The sequence below is a fragment of the Taudactylus pleione genome, unplaced genomic scaffold (genome assembly GCF_031769625.1).
Source record: "Taudactylus pleione unplaced genomic scaffold, aTauple2 ptg000122l, whole genome shotgun sequence".
In the NCBI taxonomy this organism is placed as follows: domain Eukaryota; kingdom Metazoa; phylum Chordata; class Amphibia; order Anura; family Myobatrachidae; genus Taudactylus; species Taudactylus pleione.
Genome location: NW_028284524.1, coordinates 13,034,114 through 13,053,520, shown reverse-complemented (window position 1 = coordinate 13,053,520; position 19,407 = coordinate 13,034,114). Strand labels below are relative to the sequence as shown.

Genomic DNA, 19,407 nt, shown 5'->3' with positions numbered 1-19,407 from the left:
TCCCTCTCCTCTCCCACTACTACACTTTCATTCTCTTCTACCCCTCCTTTGTCCTACTACCCCACTGATAATCCTTCCTCCAAACCTCCTCTCCCATGTCACCCCATACCACCCCCATCATATTAAACTCCCTCCCTGCCAACCACCTACAGGTTCCCTTCCCAGCACTGGTCCCCACATAATCTCTCCACTACATTCATCTCGGCCACCCATATTAAACTCACCTTCTCGCTACAGCAACCCAAATAATCTAATTCACATTTCTCCCACAAACACTGTCCCTCTATCCTGTGCCCTCTGGAATGCCAGATCAGTATGTAACAAACTCGTACCCACCCATGACCTTTTCATCTCTAAAAACTTGCATCTCCTAGCCATTACTGAAACCTGGATTTCACCCTCTGACACCACTTCCCCTGCTGCTCTCTCCTCTGGGGGCCTCATCTTCTCTCATACCCCTCGGCCTGGGGGTCGCCATGGTGGTGGGGTAGGGGTCCTTCTATCCCCCGGTTACTCCTACCCTCTGAACCATCTCTTACTTTCTCTACATTTGAGGTTCATGCTATACGCCTCTTCCAACCAGTTCACCTTAGAGTAGCTGTTATTTACCGTCCCCCTTGCCCTCCTTCCAAATTCATTGACAACTTCGTTTCCTGGCTTCCTCACTTTCTCTCCTCTGACCTTCCCTCTATTATCCTAGGTGACTTCAATATTCCTATTGATATCCCCACAGAAGCCTCTGCCTCCAAACTCCTCACCCTCATGTCTTCATTTGGTCTCTCCCAATGGACCTCCTCACCCTCCCATGTGAGTGGGCATTCGCTTGACCTGGTCTTCACTCACCGTTGTGATATTTCTGATTACTCCAATTCCCCATTCCCCCTCTCAGACCATCACCTTCTCTCTTTTAACCTATCCCTCTCTCCTTCCCTTCCTCTACCTCCTATGGCCACTATCACTAAGCGTAACATTGATGCTATTGACACCGTTTCTTTTTCTTCCCAGCTTGACTCACTTCTCTCCCCTATCCTCTCTCTCTCTCTTGCCCTGAACAAGCCATTTCTCTATACAATACCTCCCTTACTTCTGCTCTGGACTCTGTTGCTCCAGCGATCACTATTCACCTCTGCAGATTTACACCTCAACCCTGGCATTCCAAATGCACCAAATACCTGCAAAAGTGTTAGCGAACTGCCGAGCGACAGTGGAGAAGATCACGCTCTAAGGCTGATTTTCTCCATTTCAAATTTATGCTCTCATCTTACAGTGCTGCCCTTTCCCTTTCTAAACAGTCATATTTCAAGAACCTCATCTCCTCTCAGTCCTCAAATCCCCAACGTCTCTTCACCACCTTCAACTCCCTCCTCCGCCCACCCCCTCCTCGCCTCCCATCCTTGCTCTCTGCCCTTGATTTTGCTACCTACTTTACATCTAAAATTGACTCCATACGTCAGGACATCATATCCTAACCGTCCCCATGCTATCCACCTCCTCTCTTCCCAGATCACCCCTCTCCTTCATTTCTTCCGACTCTAACTTTCTTCTCCCCTGTATCTGGAGAGGAAGTCATGTCCCTCATCCAGTCCTCCCCCCCCCTTCCACCTCCCCCCTTGACCCTATCCCTTCACATCTCCTCCGCTACCTCTCTCCTTCTGCCTGCTCCCATCTTGCCCACCTCCTTAATCTCTCCCTATCATCAGGCACTGTCCCGTCTGCATTTAAACATGCCCTTGTCTCCCCCATACTAAAAAAAACCAACCCTTGATTCCAACACTCTCTCAAACTACCGTCCCATCTCTCTCCTCCCTTTTGCTTCCAAGCTCCTTGAGCGTGCGGTTTTCAAGCGCCTTACCACCTTTCTTTCCTCTCATTCCCTCCTTGACCCTTTTCAGTCTGGCTTCCGTTCTCTCCACTCCACTGAAACTGCCCTCACAAAAGTCAGCAATGACCTCCTTGCTGCTAAATCCGAGGGCCACTACTCTCTGCTCATTCTCCTTGACCTTTCTGCTGCTTTTGACACTGTGGACCACCCTTTCCTTCTGCAAATCCTTCACTCCCTTGGTCTGCGTGACACTGCCCTCTCCTGGCTATCCTCCTACCTCTCTGACCGGTCCTTTTCTGTCTCCTCTCATGACTCCTCTTCTCCCCCACAGCCTCTTACAGTGGGTGTTCCCCAAAGTTCTGTTCTTGGACCTCTCCTTTTCTCACTCTATACATCCTCACTAGGTGAACTCATCAGCTCTTTTGACCTCCAATATCGTCTCCTATGCTGATGATACTCAAATCTACCTTTCCTCCCCTGACCTCTCTCCCTCTCTCCCTCTCTCCTCACTCGTGTCTCCAACTGTGTCTCTGCCATTTCTTCCTGGATGTCCCAACGATTTCTTAAACTTAATATATCTAAGACTGAGCTAATCATCTTCCCTCCCCCCTACATAACCTCACTTCCCACCATTTCTTTGTCAATTGATGGCACAACTATCTCCTCTAGCCCCAAAGTGCGCTGTCTTGGAGTTATACTGGACTCAACCCTCTCCTTCAAACCACATATCCAGAATCTCTCACAGTCCTGTCGCTTTCATCTTAAAAATATTTCCAAGATTAGACCCTTTCTCACCCAGGATGCCACTAAAACCCTCATACACTCATTGGTCATCTCCAGATTGGACTACTGTAACCTTCTCCTATCTGGCCTCCCCAAATCCCATCTCTCTCCTCTCCAGTCTATCCTTAATGCTGCTGCTCGGCTCATCTTCCTCTCAAAACGCTCTGCATCTGCCTCCCCTCTCCTACAAGCCCTCCACTGGCTCCTCTTCCCCTTTAGAACCCAATTTAAGGTTCTCACGCTCACTTACAAAGCCCTCAGCCATTTCTCTCCCACTTACATCTCTGATCTCATCTCCCTTCACTCTCCTGTCCGCCCTCTTCGTTCAACAAATGCACGCCGCCTTTCATGCCAGCTGATTACTTCCTCCCACTCCCGCCTCCAAGATTTTGCCCGTGCTGCTCCCCACCTTTGGAACTCTCTCCCGCTTCCCATCAGACTCTCCACCTCTCTACAATCCTTCAAACGGGCTCTCAAGACCCACTATTTCATCAAAGCCTTCCAGCTCTCATCTTAACTTGATGCTACATACTCCTTCCTCCTTGCCTACCCCATCTGTGTCATCCCTGTTTGTCTGTCCTTCCCCCTTAGAATGTAAGCTCCTATGAGCAGGGCCCTCTACCCTCTTGTGCATCTCCTTACTATACCTTCATCTACTTCTTACTCTCTACCAGGGCACCTAACACTTGATTGCTTTGCATTGTTGCTTATCTGGGTGTTATGGTCGTGAATGTAACAATGTATATTATCCATGTCCTGTATTGTACTGTACTGTAAGTCACTGTAAATCAATCTGTTTGTTTATGTACTTTGTAAGGCGCTGCGGAAAACTTGTGACGCCATATAAATAAACAATAATAATAATAATAATAAGTTAAATCCTATCAATCAGCGCTGGATCTCCAGACAGACAAATGTACATTCATAAACATTAAACCATTATAGGGATCTTACAGGAGTAAGGCTAGGAACCGATGAAACCGGGGACCCCATTTGCAACTGTCGGCAAAATTCCTGGTTTAAGAATAATATGAATAATTTTTTTTACCCAGGAATTCCATACAGAAGAGGATACCTTCTATATGGACCGCCCGGCTGTGGGAAGAGCAGTTTTATGTAAGTATTACTTTGGGTGCGAAAGGAGTAATAGATACAATATAACAGTTCAATAGAAAATAATGTCAGAAAGATAAAGCGTGTGCGGTATGTTAGGTCGACTGTTATCGTGTCAACATACATCAGGTCGACATGATCAAAATGTCGGCATGTAGCTAATCATGCCAACACAGATAAAATGTTGGAATGATAGAATGTTGACCTAACATCCCCGGGTGCCTATTGTTCACTTATCTGGTCCCGACAACTCCAGCGGCTGCCGGGTCCTTATGGTCACATAAACGTCACTTCTGACGCAGACCTTTGATGGAGCAAAGGTTTAGTAGAGTATCACTATGGATCCCAGATAAAGTAATGCACTTCTATATATCTTATAAATAAGAAAGTTTGTCTGATTGCGATAAAGTCCGGAACAACTGAACTGATTGTGATGCAGTTTTCACAGCTTTTTCTGTGAGCAGTGAGAGGAGTCCAGAGCCTGCAGTAAAGAGGGCAGCTGCCACCTGAGGAGACCCATTACAGAAGCGCTGGTGTACCTGCTGTTCAGGAACCTGTTATGTGCGGTGATTAGTGGTACTCTGCAGTCCTCGCTTCTGGTGTAGGAGAGACACATCGGAGGCTGCTGCTGGTGAAGGGCGCGTTAGAGTGTCTCACTAAGGCTGCCCGGGGCCTTATCCTCTGATGCCGGGGATGGGTAGTAGATGAAATAGCAGCGCACTAGTAAGCACCTACTACTGTGAGGCCAGCGTACCCGGTCATCAAAATCGCAGTTTAGGGGAGATAGGCGCTCCCCCGGTCACTCCTCCCCCCCCACCCCAGACGCAACTTCCTGTGTAGGTTGCTGCTCGCAGTTCACCTAGTGTGCACTGCTGAATGCTGTTGGTTCTCAGAGTTGTGGGTCAGTCTCCTTGCATGTCTCTCCCTTGTGTCAGGTATACAGTGCACTATATCCTTACCAAGCCCCCAGGGGTTTGGTCAGTTGATTCAGAGCCCATTTACATTTTGCGAGGCATATGTATTATATTTGCATTGTATGTGACTTTAACGCTAGCTGCTGTATTGATACGGTATTTTTATTTTCTGAACTGTCAGATATATCTATCACTGTGTTTCTCATCCCTCTGTACAGGTGTATGGTTTTTTTTTTTTTTTTTTCATAGTCTTGCACATTTACTTGTGAAGATGGTCACATTTATACTTTATACTTGTGATACACGGTTATGTCTAAAAGCACAGGAAAGAAGGAGGTTGAGCCTTCTACACTGGTATCATATAGTTCTAGTTCGGCAGGCTTATCAGAACAAGATTTTGTGCAAGATGGTTTATGTAGGGCCTCTTCTCAATTCTGGTACAGCAACACCTGCACAAGAACCACCTTGAGTGGCCACGTGGTCTCGGGTCTTGTCATATTTAGTGGACCGTGCAGCAGCTTCATAGGCGCCTGCACCGGTTCCGCATCCTTTTTTAAGGCGGCTGCAGATAGAAAGCTGAAAACTTTTTAAAATAATTTTTTTCATTATCTGGAGCTATTACCAGGCCAGCTATGGCCGTAGCCTGGGTGGCTAAGGCTATGGAGGAATGGACAACATCTCTGTGAGATAGTATGCCGGATGCTACCAGATAACAGCTGTCTTATCTCTGCCAAATATGAGAAGCAGCTGCATATGTTGGGGAAGCAGTTATTGATGCGGGTATTTTGGCTTCTAAAGTATTGGCAACCTCGATGGCTGCTCGAAGGACCCTATTGCTAAGGACCTGGAAAGCGGATGCACGGTCCAAGAAAGCCCTAGAGTCTTTACCTTTTGTCGGGAAAGTACTGTTTTGGCCGGGATTGGATAACATAGTGACTGCTCTGGCAGCATCTAAAATCTTTCGGTCCTTTCACCCGCAGGGAAGGGCAAAAGGACAGTCTTATTCTAGAAAGCATATTTCCCGCTGAAAGACTCAGACCAGGAAATATCCAGGAAATCTTGGTAAATCAAATGTCCAGCCTCAAAGCTGAACATTAAGCCCGCTGCCTGATGGAGCGGGCCTCCACCTGGGGGATCTCAGGGTAGGAGGCTGACTTCTCCAGTTTTCTTACCCCTGGCATCCGACATCTATGGATGCTTGGGTTTGAGTAGTGGTCTCTCATGGGTATGCCCTTACGTTCCTGAGGCATCCCCCTCAGAAGTTTTTTTGTACAACTTTTCCTTCAGACCCAGTCAAGGCCTTGGCCCTCCAAAAGGCTATTTGTGCCCTCCTGAGATCAAAGGTCATAATCCCTGTTCCTGTGATGCAACAGGGAAGGGGTTATTATTCAAGTTTGATTTTGAAACCAAATGAGTCTCATCGCCCTATTCTGAATTTAAAATATCTCAACAGATTCTTCCATGTACCCAAATTCCATATGGAAACCCTACGGTCAATTATGTTGGCAATGGAGCCTAGAGATTTCATGGTTTCCCTAGACACATAGGATGCGTATCTGCATGTACCCATTGCTTGATCAAACCAAAAGTTTCTGAGGTTTGCGGTGGCTGAGCAACATTACCAATTCCAGGCTCTGCCCTTCGGTCTGTCTACAGCACCTTGGGTATTTACCAAGATAATTGCAGTCATGGTGGCTTATCTCAGGCGACAAGGAGTCAGGATACTACCATACTTGGTAGACCTGATATTGGCACAATCTCCAAATGACCATTGCCTGTATGAAGGAGCACGGCTGGATAATCAATTGGATAAAATCTTCTCTTTCTCCAACTCAGCAGATGGTACATTTGGGGGCGCTGCTGGATTCTCTTGGCAAAGGATTCTTTTACCAGTAGACAAGATTTCTGCCCTACAAGTACGGGTACGCAAACTGCTCCGCAAGCAGAAGGTTCACTTAGCAATGCAGGTACTGGGGTCCATGATAACCACCTTCGACATGATGGCTTATCCCCAGTTCCATTCCAGGACCCTGCAACGATGGATTCTGTCACATTGGGATGGTCTGTACCATCTGATAAAGTCTCAAATGGTCTGCATCACACCAGAAGTTCGCCTCTCCCTGGCGTGGTGGCTGCAGACGACTCATTTAGACAAGGGGCGCCCATTACGGATCCCAGATTGGGTGCTCCTCACCACAGATGGAAGTCTGCGAGGCTGACAGGTCATCACATCTTTCAGGGAAGATGGACAGCTCAGGAAGGTCACCTGCCCATAAATAATTTGGAGCTTCGTGCAGTGCACAGGGCGCTTGTTAGAAGGCGGCAGGACAGACGCAGGACCTCCTTCACGGCAGGCCTGTCCAGTGTCAGTCCGACAACGCAATCGCAGTGGCCTACCTCAATCATCAGGGAGGCACACGAAGTCCGGCAGCTATGAGGGAAGTGGCGAACATTCTGGTTTGGGCGGAATGCCATCTTCCAGCAATCTCTGCAATATTTATCCTAGGAATCCTCAACTGGGAAGCGGACTTTCTAAGTCATCGGGACATACACGAGAATGGGCTTTTCATCCGGATGTCTTTCAGAGCCTGGTGGTCAATTGGGGACTACCGGACATAGACCTCATGGCATCACGTCACAACCACAAGGTCCCCAGGTATACGGGTCCAGAACAAGGGACCCCTCAGCCGCTTTGTGGATGATCTCGCGGTGAGGTGGGACTTCAGGTTGGCATACCTGTTTCCTCCGATCTCCCTCCTCTCAAGGGTTGTCAAAAAATTAAAGCAAGAAGGCAGCAGGATAATACTAATGGCTCCCACCTGGCCCAGGACACATTGGTTCATCGATCTGACATGTCGATCCATAGACAGTCCACTTCATCTACGGCCGGATTTGCTAGTGCAGGGTCCCTGCCTATATCCGGATCTACCTCGGCTGGCTTTGACGGCATGGCTCTTGAGTCTTCCGTCTTAAGGGCCAAAGGTTTTTCTACTTCTGTGATCCAGACGATGCTTACGGCAAGGAAGCCTGCCTCCGCCTGCCTCTATCACAAGGTTTGGCATTCATTTTTTCATTGCTGTTCCCACAGAAAATATGACCTTAAGGTTTTCAGGGTCTCCCGAGTTCTTTCTTTTCTTCAAGCTGGACTAGACTTAAGTCTTCGTAGGCTACCTTGAGAGTTCAGGTTTCTGCATTGTCAAATTGGTTCCAGCGCAGATTTGCCACTCTGCCAGATGTTAGAACATTTTTTCAGGGTGTTCTCCGTCTACAACCTCCGTTTGTCCCTCCGGTGGCACCGTGGGATTTATCCTTGGTTCTCAGGGCGCTGCAGGCTCCCCCCTTTGAACCCTTAGACACAATGAACCTCAAATGTTTGACAGCGAAGATGCTTTTTCTCCTCGATATCTCCTCCAGCTTGCAGAGTTTCTGATTTGGCAGCACTTTCATGTTGCTCTCCATATTTGATTTTTCATCAGAATAGAGTTGTACTCCGTACAAGTGCAGGGTACCTTCCAAAGGTGGTATCCCATTTTCATAAAAATGAAGAAATTGTAGTCCCAGCCTTTCAGTCTTCTGGCCTTTCTGTAGGTGCAGCTTCATTGGATGTGGTTCGAGCTCTTCATATCTACGTGGATCATACCAACTCCATCAGAAAATCAGATGCCTTTTTTTGTGTTATATGGCTTTCATAAACGAGGCTGGACAGCTAACAAGCAGACTCTGGCTCGGTGGCTGCGTATGACTCTCTTCATTGCCATGGTGCCTCTGCAGAACAATTGTGCAAGGCGACGACTTGGTCTTCGGTCCACACTTTCTTCAAATTCTATGAATTTGATTATTTTGCCTTCCAGGATGCTTCCTTTGGGCGGTGGATTCTCCTTTCTGCTTGGGAGCGTCCCCACCCTCTAGGGAACTGCTTAAGGACATCCCCAAGGTAATTCCTGTGGACCCTATGGACCCTGAAGAAGAAAATAAGAGTTATGGTATAACATACCTTAATTAACTCTTTCTTTCGGGTCCATAGGTACCCACCCTGACACACCTGGCCTCAGCTGGGATCTGTTCTTTTCTTTTTGTGTCACTGATTCCCTCTTCATTTTTTGAGAGTGTTTCTTGTGTACATTGTACTTCCTTCTCCACTTTCCGTCTCTTGCCGTTAGGCTTGTTTACAAACTGAATGCCTGTGGCTGGGAGAGGGGTATATAGGGAGGAGGCCCTATGCATGCTGGGAGCTTGAAAGCTGTAGCTGTTTAATGCAATTGATTACTCCAACTACATACCCCAAGGTAGTTCCTGTGGACCCTATGGAACGTGGAGAAAGATAGTTAACTAAGGTATATTATACCATGACTCTTATTTTCTGACTTTCTGTAATACAAACACCAGAGATTGTACAGAAATTGTCTTTAAGTAAAACTAATTTACTTGCAACAGCCCCCTCGACTGGTCACATTGCTGTGCAGGGCTTCACTTCAATCAAGTTCTGCTGGAGAAATAACATTCGGCCTTCAAACAGGTCACATTTTCCAGGTCACCCAGAAGGTGCACAGATGTACTCATTACTCACTGACCTATTTTAAAAGATCCACAGGTTGAACTAATTATTTCACTTGTGATTCTGTGAGGAGACCTGGAAAACATGAACTGTTTTTTATTTTAGCTGGTCTCTCCATGGGGGCAGACATGACGCTGGGGAGAGATGCAGCATCTGACAATGTGCTTGTAATATCTATAGCGTTAGGATGATTGTACCTGCATTGTACACTGCTCTGATCTGATCTCTCATTCTATTTGCTTTCTCAGCACAGCCCTGGCTGGGGAGCTGGAATACAGCATCTGCTTGATGAGCCTAAGTGACAGCACCCTATCTGATGATCGTCTCAATCATCTCCTAAGCGTGGCCCCTCAGCAGAGCATCATTCTCTTGGAAGATGTGGATGCTGCGTTTGTCAGTCGTGATCTGGCCAAGGAGAGTAAGTATCACCAGGGAAGGTGCCTGGCTCATCTGTTCAAATTCTCTTCAGTATAAACTTTGTATTCTGCATTTAAGGGCCCCTCTGTTTTGCGCTCTATGGGAACGTTTCATTTCATTGTGATGTTCCGTTCCGAAAACTAGTGATGCTCATATATGAGGAGTATGTATGAGGAGTATGTGCGCAGCTGAACATCTCAACCATGATAAGCACCACGTCCAGCTGTATTGATTCCGCCCCTATGACTCAAGGATCTTATGTAGTCAATTTGTTGCCATTTATCATTGCACAGTTCGCTGCTTAAAGCTTCCTTTTGCTAGCCACACCCAATGCAATAGCAGTGTCCGTGGCTCGAGAAAAGATTGTGATAGCAGATAACAATTCACTTGAAATCTATTGGACATGGTGTTAAATGCATTTGAAGGTGCAGACCACAGCTATTGGAGATCAGTCATGCAGGATGTGATTGAGTAACTTGGACCAATATGGTCACCATCTCCGTTAGGAAGCATTGTTCCAACCTGGCCTCACCAACTCTGCAGTGATTTCCATGATACTGTTTTCATTCATACAGTTCATTGTTGATTTAGACTGGAGAGTTGCTCTTATTCTCATGTAGACTTTTATTTCTATACTGGAATTGTTATAACAAAGCTATGAATTTCCTGCACAAGTTTCTCTCCTCCTTTCCACAGATTCAACTGCATATCAGGGAATGGGGCGATTGACTTTCAGCGGGTTGTTAAATGCTTTGGACGGAGTTGCTTCCACTGAGGCTCGAATAGTTTTTATGACCACCAATCACATAGACAGGTAGGAGAGAAAAGAATAGGATGAGTTCTGTTTTTATTCAACGCGTAGTCTAAAGCTGGGTACACACTATGCGATATATCGTTGTCCAGCCAACGAACGATGTACTTAGATATATATCTGTCCATGTGTACACCCGATAAGTCTATGAATGACGTGAGTCGGCCCTGCATGCCGTGATGTGCCGATGTATCCTGCAGACTGACTCATATGCCCGACGCAGGAAACTCCGACAGTGACCGGTTCCTTTGGCCAGGCATGTCGGGCGGCGGATTGTGTATGCACAATATTTTTTGTGCAGAACATTTACCATGGCCTGTTTCAGAGAGGAGGGGATCCGCATGCAGCCTCCATGCGGGCACCTCCTCTCCGGCAGTGCAGTAGACCCTGGCTTTGTGCCAGTATCTACTGCGCATTCGCAGGTATTTAAGAGCATGGCGCCCGCAATATGTTCCTGGTGACTTCTCATGCGCAAATCTCTTGGAAAAAGGCCACCGAGGCATATTTGCTGTGATTTCTGTCTGCATCGCCAATTGACGCAGGGTGTGTGGTGCGGGCCCTGCACCCATTATTGATACGCCAATGACACTCACCTAATCGTTGGATTAGTCGGGCGATCTATCGTTTGGCTGTGTATCCAGCTTAAGATCAAGACAACATCCTGTGTCCTAATGCAATGTTGTATATGACAGTAGATGAGTCTTGCATTGTGTCTATTAATTTCTATATAACCTGTATTACTGTTGGTAACAGATTTGTATCCTCTCTGTGGGATTATAGGTTGGACCCAGCATTGATCCGACCTGGTCGCGTTGATGTAAAGCAATATATCGGACACTGCACCCACTGGCAACTGGCTCAGATGTTTTTGCGGTTCTACCCGGACCAGCCCCTTTCATCAGCAGAGGAATTTGCCAATTCAGTTCTAACCTCCTTTGAAAGGATTAGTGCAGCCCAGGTTCAGGGTCACTTTATGATGCACAAAAATGAACCCAGGGTGGCCATAGAGAACATTTACTGCTTAGCTCTATAACTGGAGGTAAGACTGGATCTGATTGCAGTAGAGTATAAAAGGGTGGAGCTGACAATAGCACTTTAGAGGCAGTTATACTTTTATATAAGTATACTTTTAGCTGGCTCTAAAGTTTATATTTTTTACCATTTATCTCATAGGAAAAACATTCAGTAATAAATATTTGCTACAATAGATTGGTGTAATGTTACTACTGATAGCTTATTGTCTGATTCAGAGGTGGACGCAAAGCTGGGCATCCACTATACAATTTTCTGTCAGATATCTGTCCAATCTGGCTGGTTGGAATGAAAACCTGGTAATGTATGTGAGCAAATGACAGTCGATCATATGGTTTTAAACACTGAAAAAAGGACAAGAAAAATTGGTTACATTTGTGTGTTTTAACCAATTTGTCTGAACAACCATTTTTGGCTATTTTCCAGTATTTGTGAGCAAATGGTCAACTGTCATTTGCTCCCATACATTACCAGGTTTTCATTCCAACCACCCAGATATCTGACAGATAATTGTATAGTGGATGCCCAGCTTAATGCCGGCGCAACTATGGCTTTATGCCAATGCTGCAGCCCATGGGAGACCTAATCTGCCACTGAGTGTAAAACGTCGCACCATCTGTCATTACACCAGCCCTATGGAGACGCATAATGTCTGTCTGAACATAGCTGGCAAATTTGGTGCAACTAGCTAGCCAGCTACCCTCCAGGAACATTGAAGTTGCCCCTCTCTGCATCCCAGCGGTAACCATCGAGGCACAGTGTGACTCGGGCACATGCGCAGACTTAAACATCCACCAATTGCGTCCGACATCTACACTGGCATAAGTGATATTTAGCGTTCATAATGCTGTTCATTTCTGTTTTGTTTTTTTTTGTTTTTGTTTTTTGGAATACATTGCAATGTTTAATTATAGAATCTCCAGAGTGCACTTATTAAAATATCAATGACTGGTATTAGCAATTTACAGTACTGTCAGGATTGTTTTGTTAAAAAATGCAACTTGTCTATCGTTGAGTTTTGTTACCTCATAATGAGGTTTGATTTATAAAAGGTAAACAAAATTGTTAAATAACATCCCATTTATTTTTAACAATACTGACTGTTTTGTGCCACCAATTGGCCAACATAAAGTTATATTCTATGTATTATATAATTTTTCTGGTCATAATTCCCTCCTGTATCTTTCTCTGACTACTGCCAGCGACTCAAGTATGTAAATGAGGAGGAAGATTCAGCTTTATTATAGTGGTGTCAAGAGGCTGAAGGTGCCCATCCACTAGACTATTTATGTGAGCGATTGAACGATAACGTTATCGGTTGCAGAAATGTCTAAAACGACCAGCTATGCGCGTGCCCGCTGGTCATTTAGACATCTGTCATTGTGCAAACATGCTGGTCAACCTGACAATAACGTCAGGTTGAGCATGTTTGCAGATGATTAATGAGCCTACACTGAACGACTGCTCGTTCAGTGCAGGCTCATCACAGACTGACAAACTACTGCACTGCACTATTACAATGTCGTAATTGTGCAGTCGTTTTCATGTCCGTTAGTGGATGGGCACTGTTAGACCAAAGACAGAAAAGGGATTATAATAGCAGCTTGCTTCTATTTTTATTAAACCATAACATTTTAAAAAGTAAAATGTTTTTATGCAAGGAATACATGTACACTTTAAAGTAAAATTTGACCCATATGGAATGCTTTGGTTTTGTTGCTGCAGCACTATTATACATATTATACCACATTCACTATATTGATACATTGTCACAGTATTTGTCCCTGACTGTTAATAACAATCAACATAACCTGTGGTGTGGAGTTTTTATGTGTTCCACACCTCAGAAAGCATGATTATAAGCACAGTCTGGCTAATTGAGAGCTGCTGTGCTCATTTCTGTCTGCAAGTAGGATGTCTATTGTAATTTCTGTATGTATCGTAGTGACATTACTTTGCCCCCAAATTCCTATTATCCAACAGAATCTCAATATACTACCCCCAATTACATTGCAGGTTTAGAGGGTAATGATCATTCTTTACCCTATATATCTGCACTTCATCATGGTAATGGAGAATCTCATTAGCTCAATCATTTACACAATGTCTACTAGTATTCTCATCTCTTCTCTCTGGACATGTGCCTGACTGTTTCAGCCCATAAAAGCATATGATCCTAAATGGAAGGGTTTTTTTTATCTGTGAATGGGGAGGACTCCTACAGACTAGATCACCACCTTTCTAGTCTAGTGAATGGGAGCTTAGCCTTTGGTAACCATGGTACTGATGCACCCGGCCATTTCTAACTGTCCAAGAAGTAGGCACTCAAAGTAAATAAAGAACATTCAAGTGACAAATTTACTTTGCTCCGTTAAGATGTTGTTACAGGATATGCTGCAAAAAAAAAAGTGCACCAGCAGTGGAACCAATATAGGTCTGCCAAATCCAAAGAGATGTGGGATGTGTCCATAGAAAAGACCAAAACAGATCATACCAATGTAACATGTCACAAGCTGATGTGCATGAGACATCGGGCAATGATTTGTTCTGGTTTGTATTAGGGGTGAGCGGGTTCGGATTTCTGAAATCCGAGCCCCCCCGATTCGAGTCAGGCTCGACTTTTCCCGCCTGACTCGGATCTGAAATCGAGGCAAAACGTCATCATCCCGCCTTCCGAGTCTCGCGGGCTTTGGATCCTATATAAAGGTACCCGCGTCGGCGCCATTTTCTCACTCGGCTGTGGACAGTGAAGAGGGAGGGTGGGAGTTAGGGCTGTGTAGTGTAGTGTAGTGTAGTGTAGTGCTGCTGTTGTCCACTACTTCAAAGTCCATAGGGGCTGGCTGTGTTGTGCTGTGCTGCTGTTGTTAATAGGGGCTGTGTCCACTACTTCAAAGTCCATAGGGGCTGGCTGGACTGTGTTGTGCAGTCAGTTCTCCATAGGGGCTGTGTCCACTCCAAAGTCCTGTGCAGTGTCCCAGTCCTAAAGGGGTGCTGTAGTGTTGTCCAGGGGGTGCTCTGTCCATCAGGGGTGCTCCCCCCAAGTGCTAAAAAAATTATATATTTTCTGTGTTTGTGAATTGTGTGCGCAGTAGCCGCACGTGCATCAACAAAGGAGCAGCGCCAAGCGTGCGCCTGTGTCCCATAAGTAAAGAGCCGGCTGGCTCATTTCTTAAAGGCTGGTGTAACCCACAAAGTGCACTACTCTCCAGCAAAAATAAAAAAATATTTTCTGTGTTTAGCCGCACGTATATATCAAATCGATATAACATAAATGGAGGACCAAACTTTCTCTGATAAAAATAAAATAGAGAAAGATCAAGAACCACTTCCTCCTAGTGCTGAAGCTGCTGCCACTAGTCATGACATAGACGATAACATGCCATCAACGTCGTCTGCCAAGGCCGATGCCCAATGTCATAATAGAGGGCACATACAATCCCAAATGACAAAGTTCAGGAAAATGACCTTGAAAAAAACATTTAAATCAGCTGAAGAGAAACGTAAACTTGCCAATATGCCATTTACGACACGGAGTGGCAAGGAACGGCTAAGGTCGATCCCTAGTATGTTCATGACTAGTGGTTCAGCTTCACATGACGATGGAAGCCCTCCTCCCACTAAAAAAATTAAAAGAGTTAAGCTGGCAAAAGCACAGCGAAGAACTGTGCGTTCTAAGAAGATATCACAAATCCCCAAGGAGAGTCCAAGTGTGGTGGTGGTTGCGATGCCTGACCTTCCCAGCACTGGACGGGAAGAGGTGGCTCTTTCCACCATTTGCACGCCCCCTGCAAGTGCTGAAAGGAGCACCCACAGTCCACTTGCTGATATGCCAATTGAAGATGTCACTGTTGAAGTACAACAGGATGAGGATACTGGTGTAGCTGGCGCTGAGGAGGAAGTTGGCGAGGAGGATTCTGATGGTGATGTGGTTTGTTTAAATCAGGCTCCGGGGGAGACAGTTGTTGTCCGTGGGATGAAAAAGCCCATCACGATCATGCCTAGGCTGAAGACCAAACATTCCACCTCTTTGGTCTGGCAATATTTCTATCCAAATCCGGACAACAACTGTCTTGCCATATGTACCATATGTAAAGGTGAAATAAGTAGGGGTAGGGACGTCAACCACCTAGGAACATCCTCCCTTATACGGCACCTGCAGCGTGTTCATAAAAAGTTACTGTCAAGTTCAGAAACTTTGGCTAAGACCGTAAGCAGTCCAGGGACACCTAAATCCCGTTGTCCTGTTGTATCCAAGCGCCTGCAAACCACACTGTCAACTCCCTCCTCATCAATTTCCTCCTTAGTCAGGATCGGAAGTAGTCCTGCAGGCCATGTCACTGGCATGACTGACTCTCCTATCCGGGATTCCTCTGGAGGATCCTGCATTGCTACGCCTACTGCTGCCGCTGCTGCTGTTGCTGCTGCTGGGAGTCGTTCATCATCCCAGAGAGGAAGTAGGAACACCACTACTTTTACTAAATTGACCCTCCAACAGTCCTTAGCGAGGAGGATGAAGTACGACAGCAGTCATCCTGAAGCAAAACGTATAACTGAGGCCTTGACTGCTATGTTGGTGTTAGATGTGCGTCCGGTATCCGCCATTAGTGCAGTGGGATTTAGACAATTGCTGGGGGTAGTGTGTCCCCGGTTCCAAATCCCGTCTAGATTCCACTTCTCTAGGCAGGCGATACCGAGACTGTACAGAAACGTCAGAAAAAGTGTCCTCAGTGTCCTGAAAAATGCCGTTGTACACAATGTCCACTTAACCACGGACATGTGGACAAGTGGAACAGGGCAGACTAAGGACTATATGACTGTGACAGCCCACTGGGTAGATGTATCACCTTACGCAGCAACAGCAGCAGCGTCACCAGTAGCAGCATCTCAGAAACGCCAGCTCGTTCCAAGGCAGGCTACGCTGTGTATCACCGGTTTCAGTAAGAGGCACACCGCCGACAACCTCTTAGAGAAACTGAGGGAAATCATCGCCCAGTGGCTTACCCCACTTAGACTCTCCTGGGGATTTGTGATATCTGACAACGCCACCAATATTGTGCGGGCATTACATCTGGACAAATTCCAGCACGTCCCATGTTTTGCTCACACAATAAACTTGGTGGTGCAGAATTTTCTGAAAAGCGACAGGGGCGTGCAGGAGACGCTTTGGGTGGCCTGAAAAATTTCTGGCCACTTTCGCCATTCAGCGACTGCGTGCCGAAGACTGGAGCGCCAGCAAACACTCTTGAACCTGCCCCGCCATCACCTGAAGCAAGAGGTTGTGACGCGGTGGAACTCAACCCTCTATATGCTTCAGAGGATGGAGGAGCAGCAAAAGGCCATACAAGCCTATACATCCACCTATGGCATAGGCAAAGGAGGGGGTATGCACCTGACTCAAGCGCAGTGGAGAATGATTTCCATGTTGTGCAAGGTTCTCCAGCCCTTCGAACTTGCCACACGTGAAGTCAGTTCAGACACTGCCAGCTTGAGTCAGGTCATTCCCCTCTTCAGGCTTTTGCAGAAGCAGCTGGAGAAAGTGAAGGAGGAGCTAAGACGGAGCGATTCCGCTCGGCATGTGGGACTTGTGGATGACGCCCTTCATTCGCTTTGCCAGGATTCCAGGGTGGTCAATCTGTTGAAATCAGATCACTACATTTTGGCCACAGTGCTCGATCCTAGGTTTAAAGCCTATGTGGTGTCTCTCTTTCCGGCCGACACAAGCCTGCAGAGGTGCAAAGACCTGCTGGTGAATACACTGTCAGCTGAAGCGGAACGTGACACGTCAACAGCTCCTTCTTCATTTTCTCCCGCAACTGGGGCTGCCAGGAAAAAAATTAGGTATCCTAAGCAACCCGCTGGCGGTGATGCAGGGCAGGCAGGACCAAGTTTGGACATCTGGTCTGGACTGAAGGACCTGGCAACAATTTCTGACATGTCTACTGTCACTGCATATGATACTGTCACCATTGACAGAATGGTGGAGGATTACATCGGTGACAGCATCCAAGTAGGCATGTCAGACAGTCCATACCTGTACTGGCAGGAAAAAGAGGCAATTTGGAGGCCCCTGTACAAACTGGCTCTATTTTACCTGTTGCCCCCCCTCCAGTGTGTACTCCGAAAGAGTGTTTACTGCAGCCGGGAACCTTGTCAGCGAAAGGCGTAGGAGGTTGCTTCCACAGAATGTGGAGAAGATGATGTTCATCAAAATGAATTATCAGCTCTTCCAGGGAGACCAGCCTCCAGAACGTACAGAGGGACCTGTGGTGGTGGATCAAGTGGGGACGAGTTAATACTTTGTGAGGATGAGGATGTACACACTGAAGAGGGTGAGGAATCGGTGGATGAGGATGACCTCTTGCCTCCGTAGAGCCAGTTTGTGCAGGGACAGATTAATTGCCAGCTTGTTTTGTGGGGGCCCAAACGAACCAATCATTTCAGCCACAGTTGTGTGGCAGACCCTGGCGCTGAAATGATTGGTTTGTTAAAGTGTGCATGTCCTGTTTATACAACATAAGGGTGGGTGGGAGGGCCCAAGGACAATTCCATCTTGCACCTCTTTTTTTTTCTTTGCATTATGTACAGTTTGGGGCCTAGATTTTCAAACTGCCATCCTGTCTGCCACTGCAGTATCACGCCTAGATGGGTCACGTGTTTGTGCCGCCCACTCGTGACGCTTAGCATAGTCATCCAGCTACCTCGGTGCAACCTTTTGGACATAAAAACAGTATTGTGAGGTGTGAGGTGTTCAGAATAGACTGGAAATGAGTGGAAATTAAGGTTATTGAGGTTAATAATAGCATAGGAGCAGAAAAACCCACAAATTCTGTGATTTTAGCTGTTTTTATGCTTTTTTTCAAAAAAATACAGACCCAAAACACAAAACCTAGAACCCAAAACACGGAAGGGTGGTTTTGGCAAAACCAATCCAGATCCAAAACACGAAGAAAGATCCAGATCCAAAACCAAAACACAAAACACGAAAAGTGGCCGTTGCACACCCCTAGTTTGTATCTGAATGAAACTATATTTTTCAGTTGTCATTTCTTGCTTAGAACATACAGTAGCTATGTATTGCACCACTGTTCAATACATTTAGGTTAGCTGGTATGAATTTATTTTTTTATAAGGTTAGCTTTCTAGGGTTAATGAAATTCCCTGAATGTATCCTGTACTATTATTCACAATTTTAGTGGTAACTGACATTTTAATCTCATAAATATTTCAGCAAATGTTGTCCACACTCTTCATTATTGACGATCAATAAACTGCAAGTTTATCGATCTATTTGAAACCAGGAGAGAACGGTTTTTTGTGCCAACTTCTCCCATCTCAGGGTCAGGTATCACCTGGAATTTTTTTATCATCTGTAGATTTAAAGAAAAAAATAGAAATTTAGTCACATTGTTAAGAAAGCTAGGTAGCCTAAATATATCAAATCTTCTTTTCATGAGTCATTTAATTACCATTTATAAATTATTAAAAGTATAATATTATTTAAAATACCACAGTATCTACTTTTTTTTCTTATATGCACTTAACTGCACGGGAAAAATGTCCATGATTTAAGTATGAGGTAAAATGAGACCAAACAAATAAAAAAATTGATTCTTCGATTTACCATTTAAACCATTGTCCCTAATCTATTTGGGAAGATACAGCTAACCTTGGGGGGAAGATGGGGGATCTGTGGTGTGGAGTTTTTATGTGTTCCACACCTCAAAGTATGATTATAAGCGCAGTCTGGCTAAATGAGAGCTGCTGTGCTCATTTCTGTCTGCAAGTAGGATGTCTTCTTAGTACTTACCTGGATGCCACATTGTAATTTCTATATGTATTGTAGTGATATTACTTTGTACAGTGTGCCCCCAATTTCCTGTTATCCAACAGAAACTCAATAGACTACCACCAATTACATTGCAGGTTTAGAGGGTAATGAACATTCTTTACCCTATATCTC

The 19,407-nt window shown here is 45.7% G+C and overlaps 2 protein-coding genes across 11 annotated transcripts in view; one reads left to right on the top strand and one right to left on the bottom strand.

Annotated features, from left to right (window-relative positions):
• BCS1L (BCS1 ubiquinol-cytochrome c reductase complex chaperone) overlaps nt 1-19,407 on the top strand; it is a 72,133-nt gene that overhangs the window by 16,188 nt on the left and 36,538 nt on the right. For 7 of the 10 annotated variants that reach the window (XM_088472366.1, XM_088472363.1, XM_088472364.1 and 4 more), the window contains exons 5-8: nt 3,658-3,721; nt 9,436-9,605; nt 10,301-10,418; nt 11,196-11,732. In XM_088472366.1, the coding sequence (XP_088328492.1) occupies nt 3,658-3,721; nt 9,436-9,605; nt 10,301-10,418; nt 11,196-11,448 (605 nt within the window). In that variant the 3' untranslated portion in view covers nt 11,449-11,732. Of the gene's footprint in view, nt 1-3,657; nt 3,722-9,435; nt 9,606-10,300; nt 10,419-11,195; nt 11,733-19,407 lie in introns of those variants that run through there. The other 3 variants (XM_088472369.1, XM_088472368.1, XM_088472367.1) reach the window with 1 other exon arrangement.
• The window catches only part of LOC148524074 (sterol 26-hydroxylase, mitochondrial-like), a 64,693-nt gene continuing 63,153 nt past the window's right edge, over nt 17,868-19,407 (bottom strand). Inside the window, exon 9 of the mRNA XM_088472359.1 lies at nt 17,868-18,814. Within this exon, the coding sequence (XP_088328485.1) occupies nt 18,698-18,814 (117 nt within the window). The 3' untranslated portion in view covers nt 17,868-18,697. The remainder of the gene's footprint in view (nt 18,815-19,407) is intronic.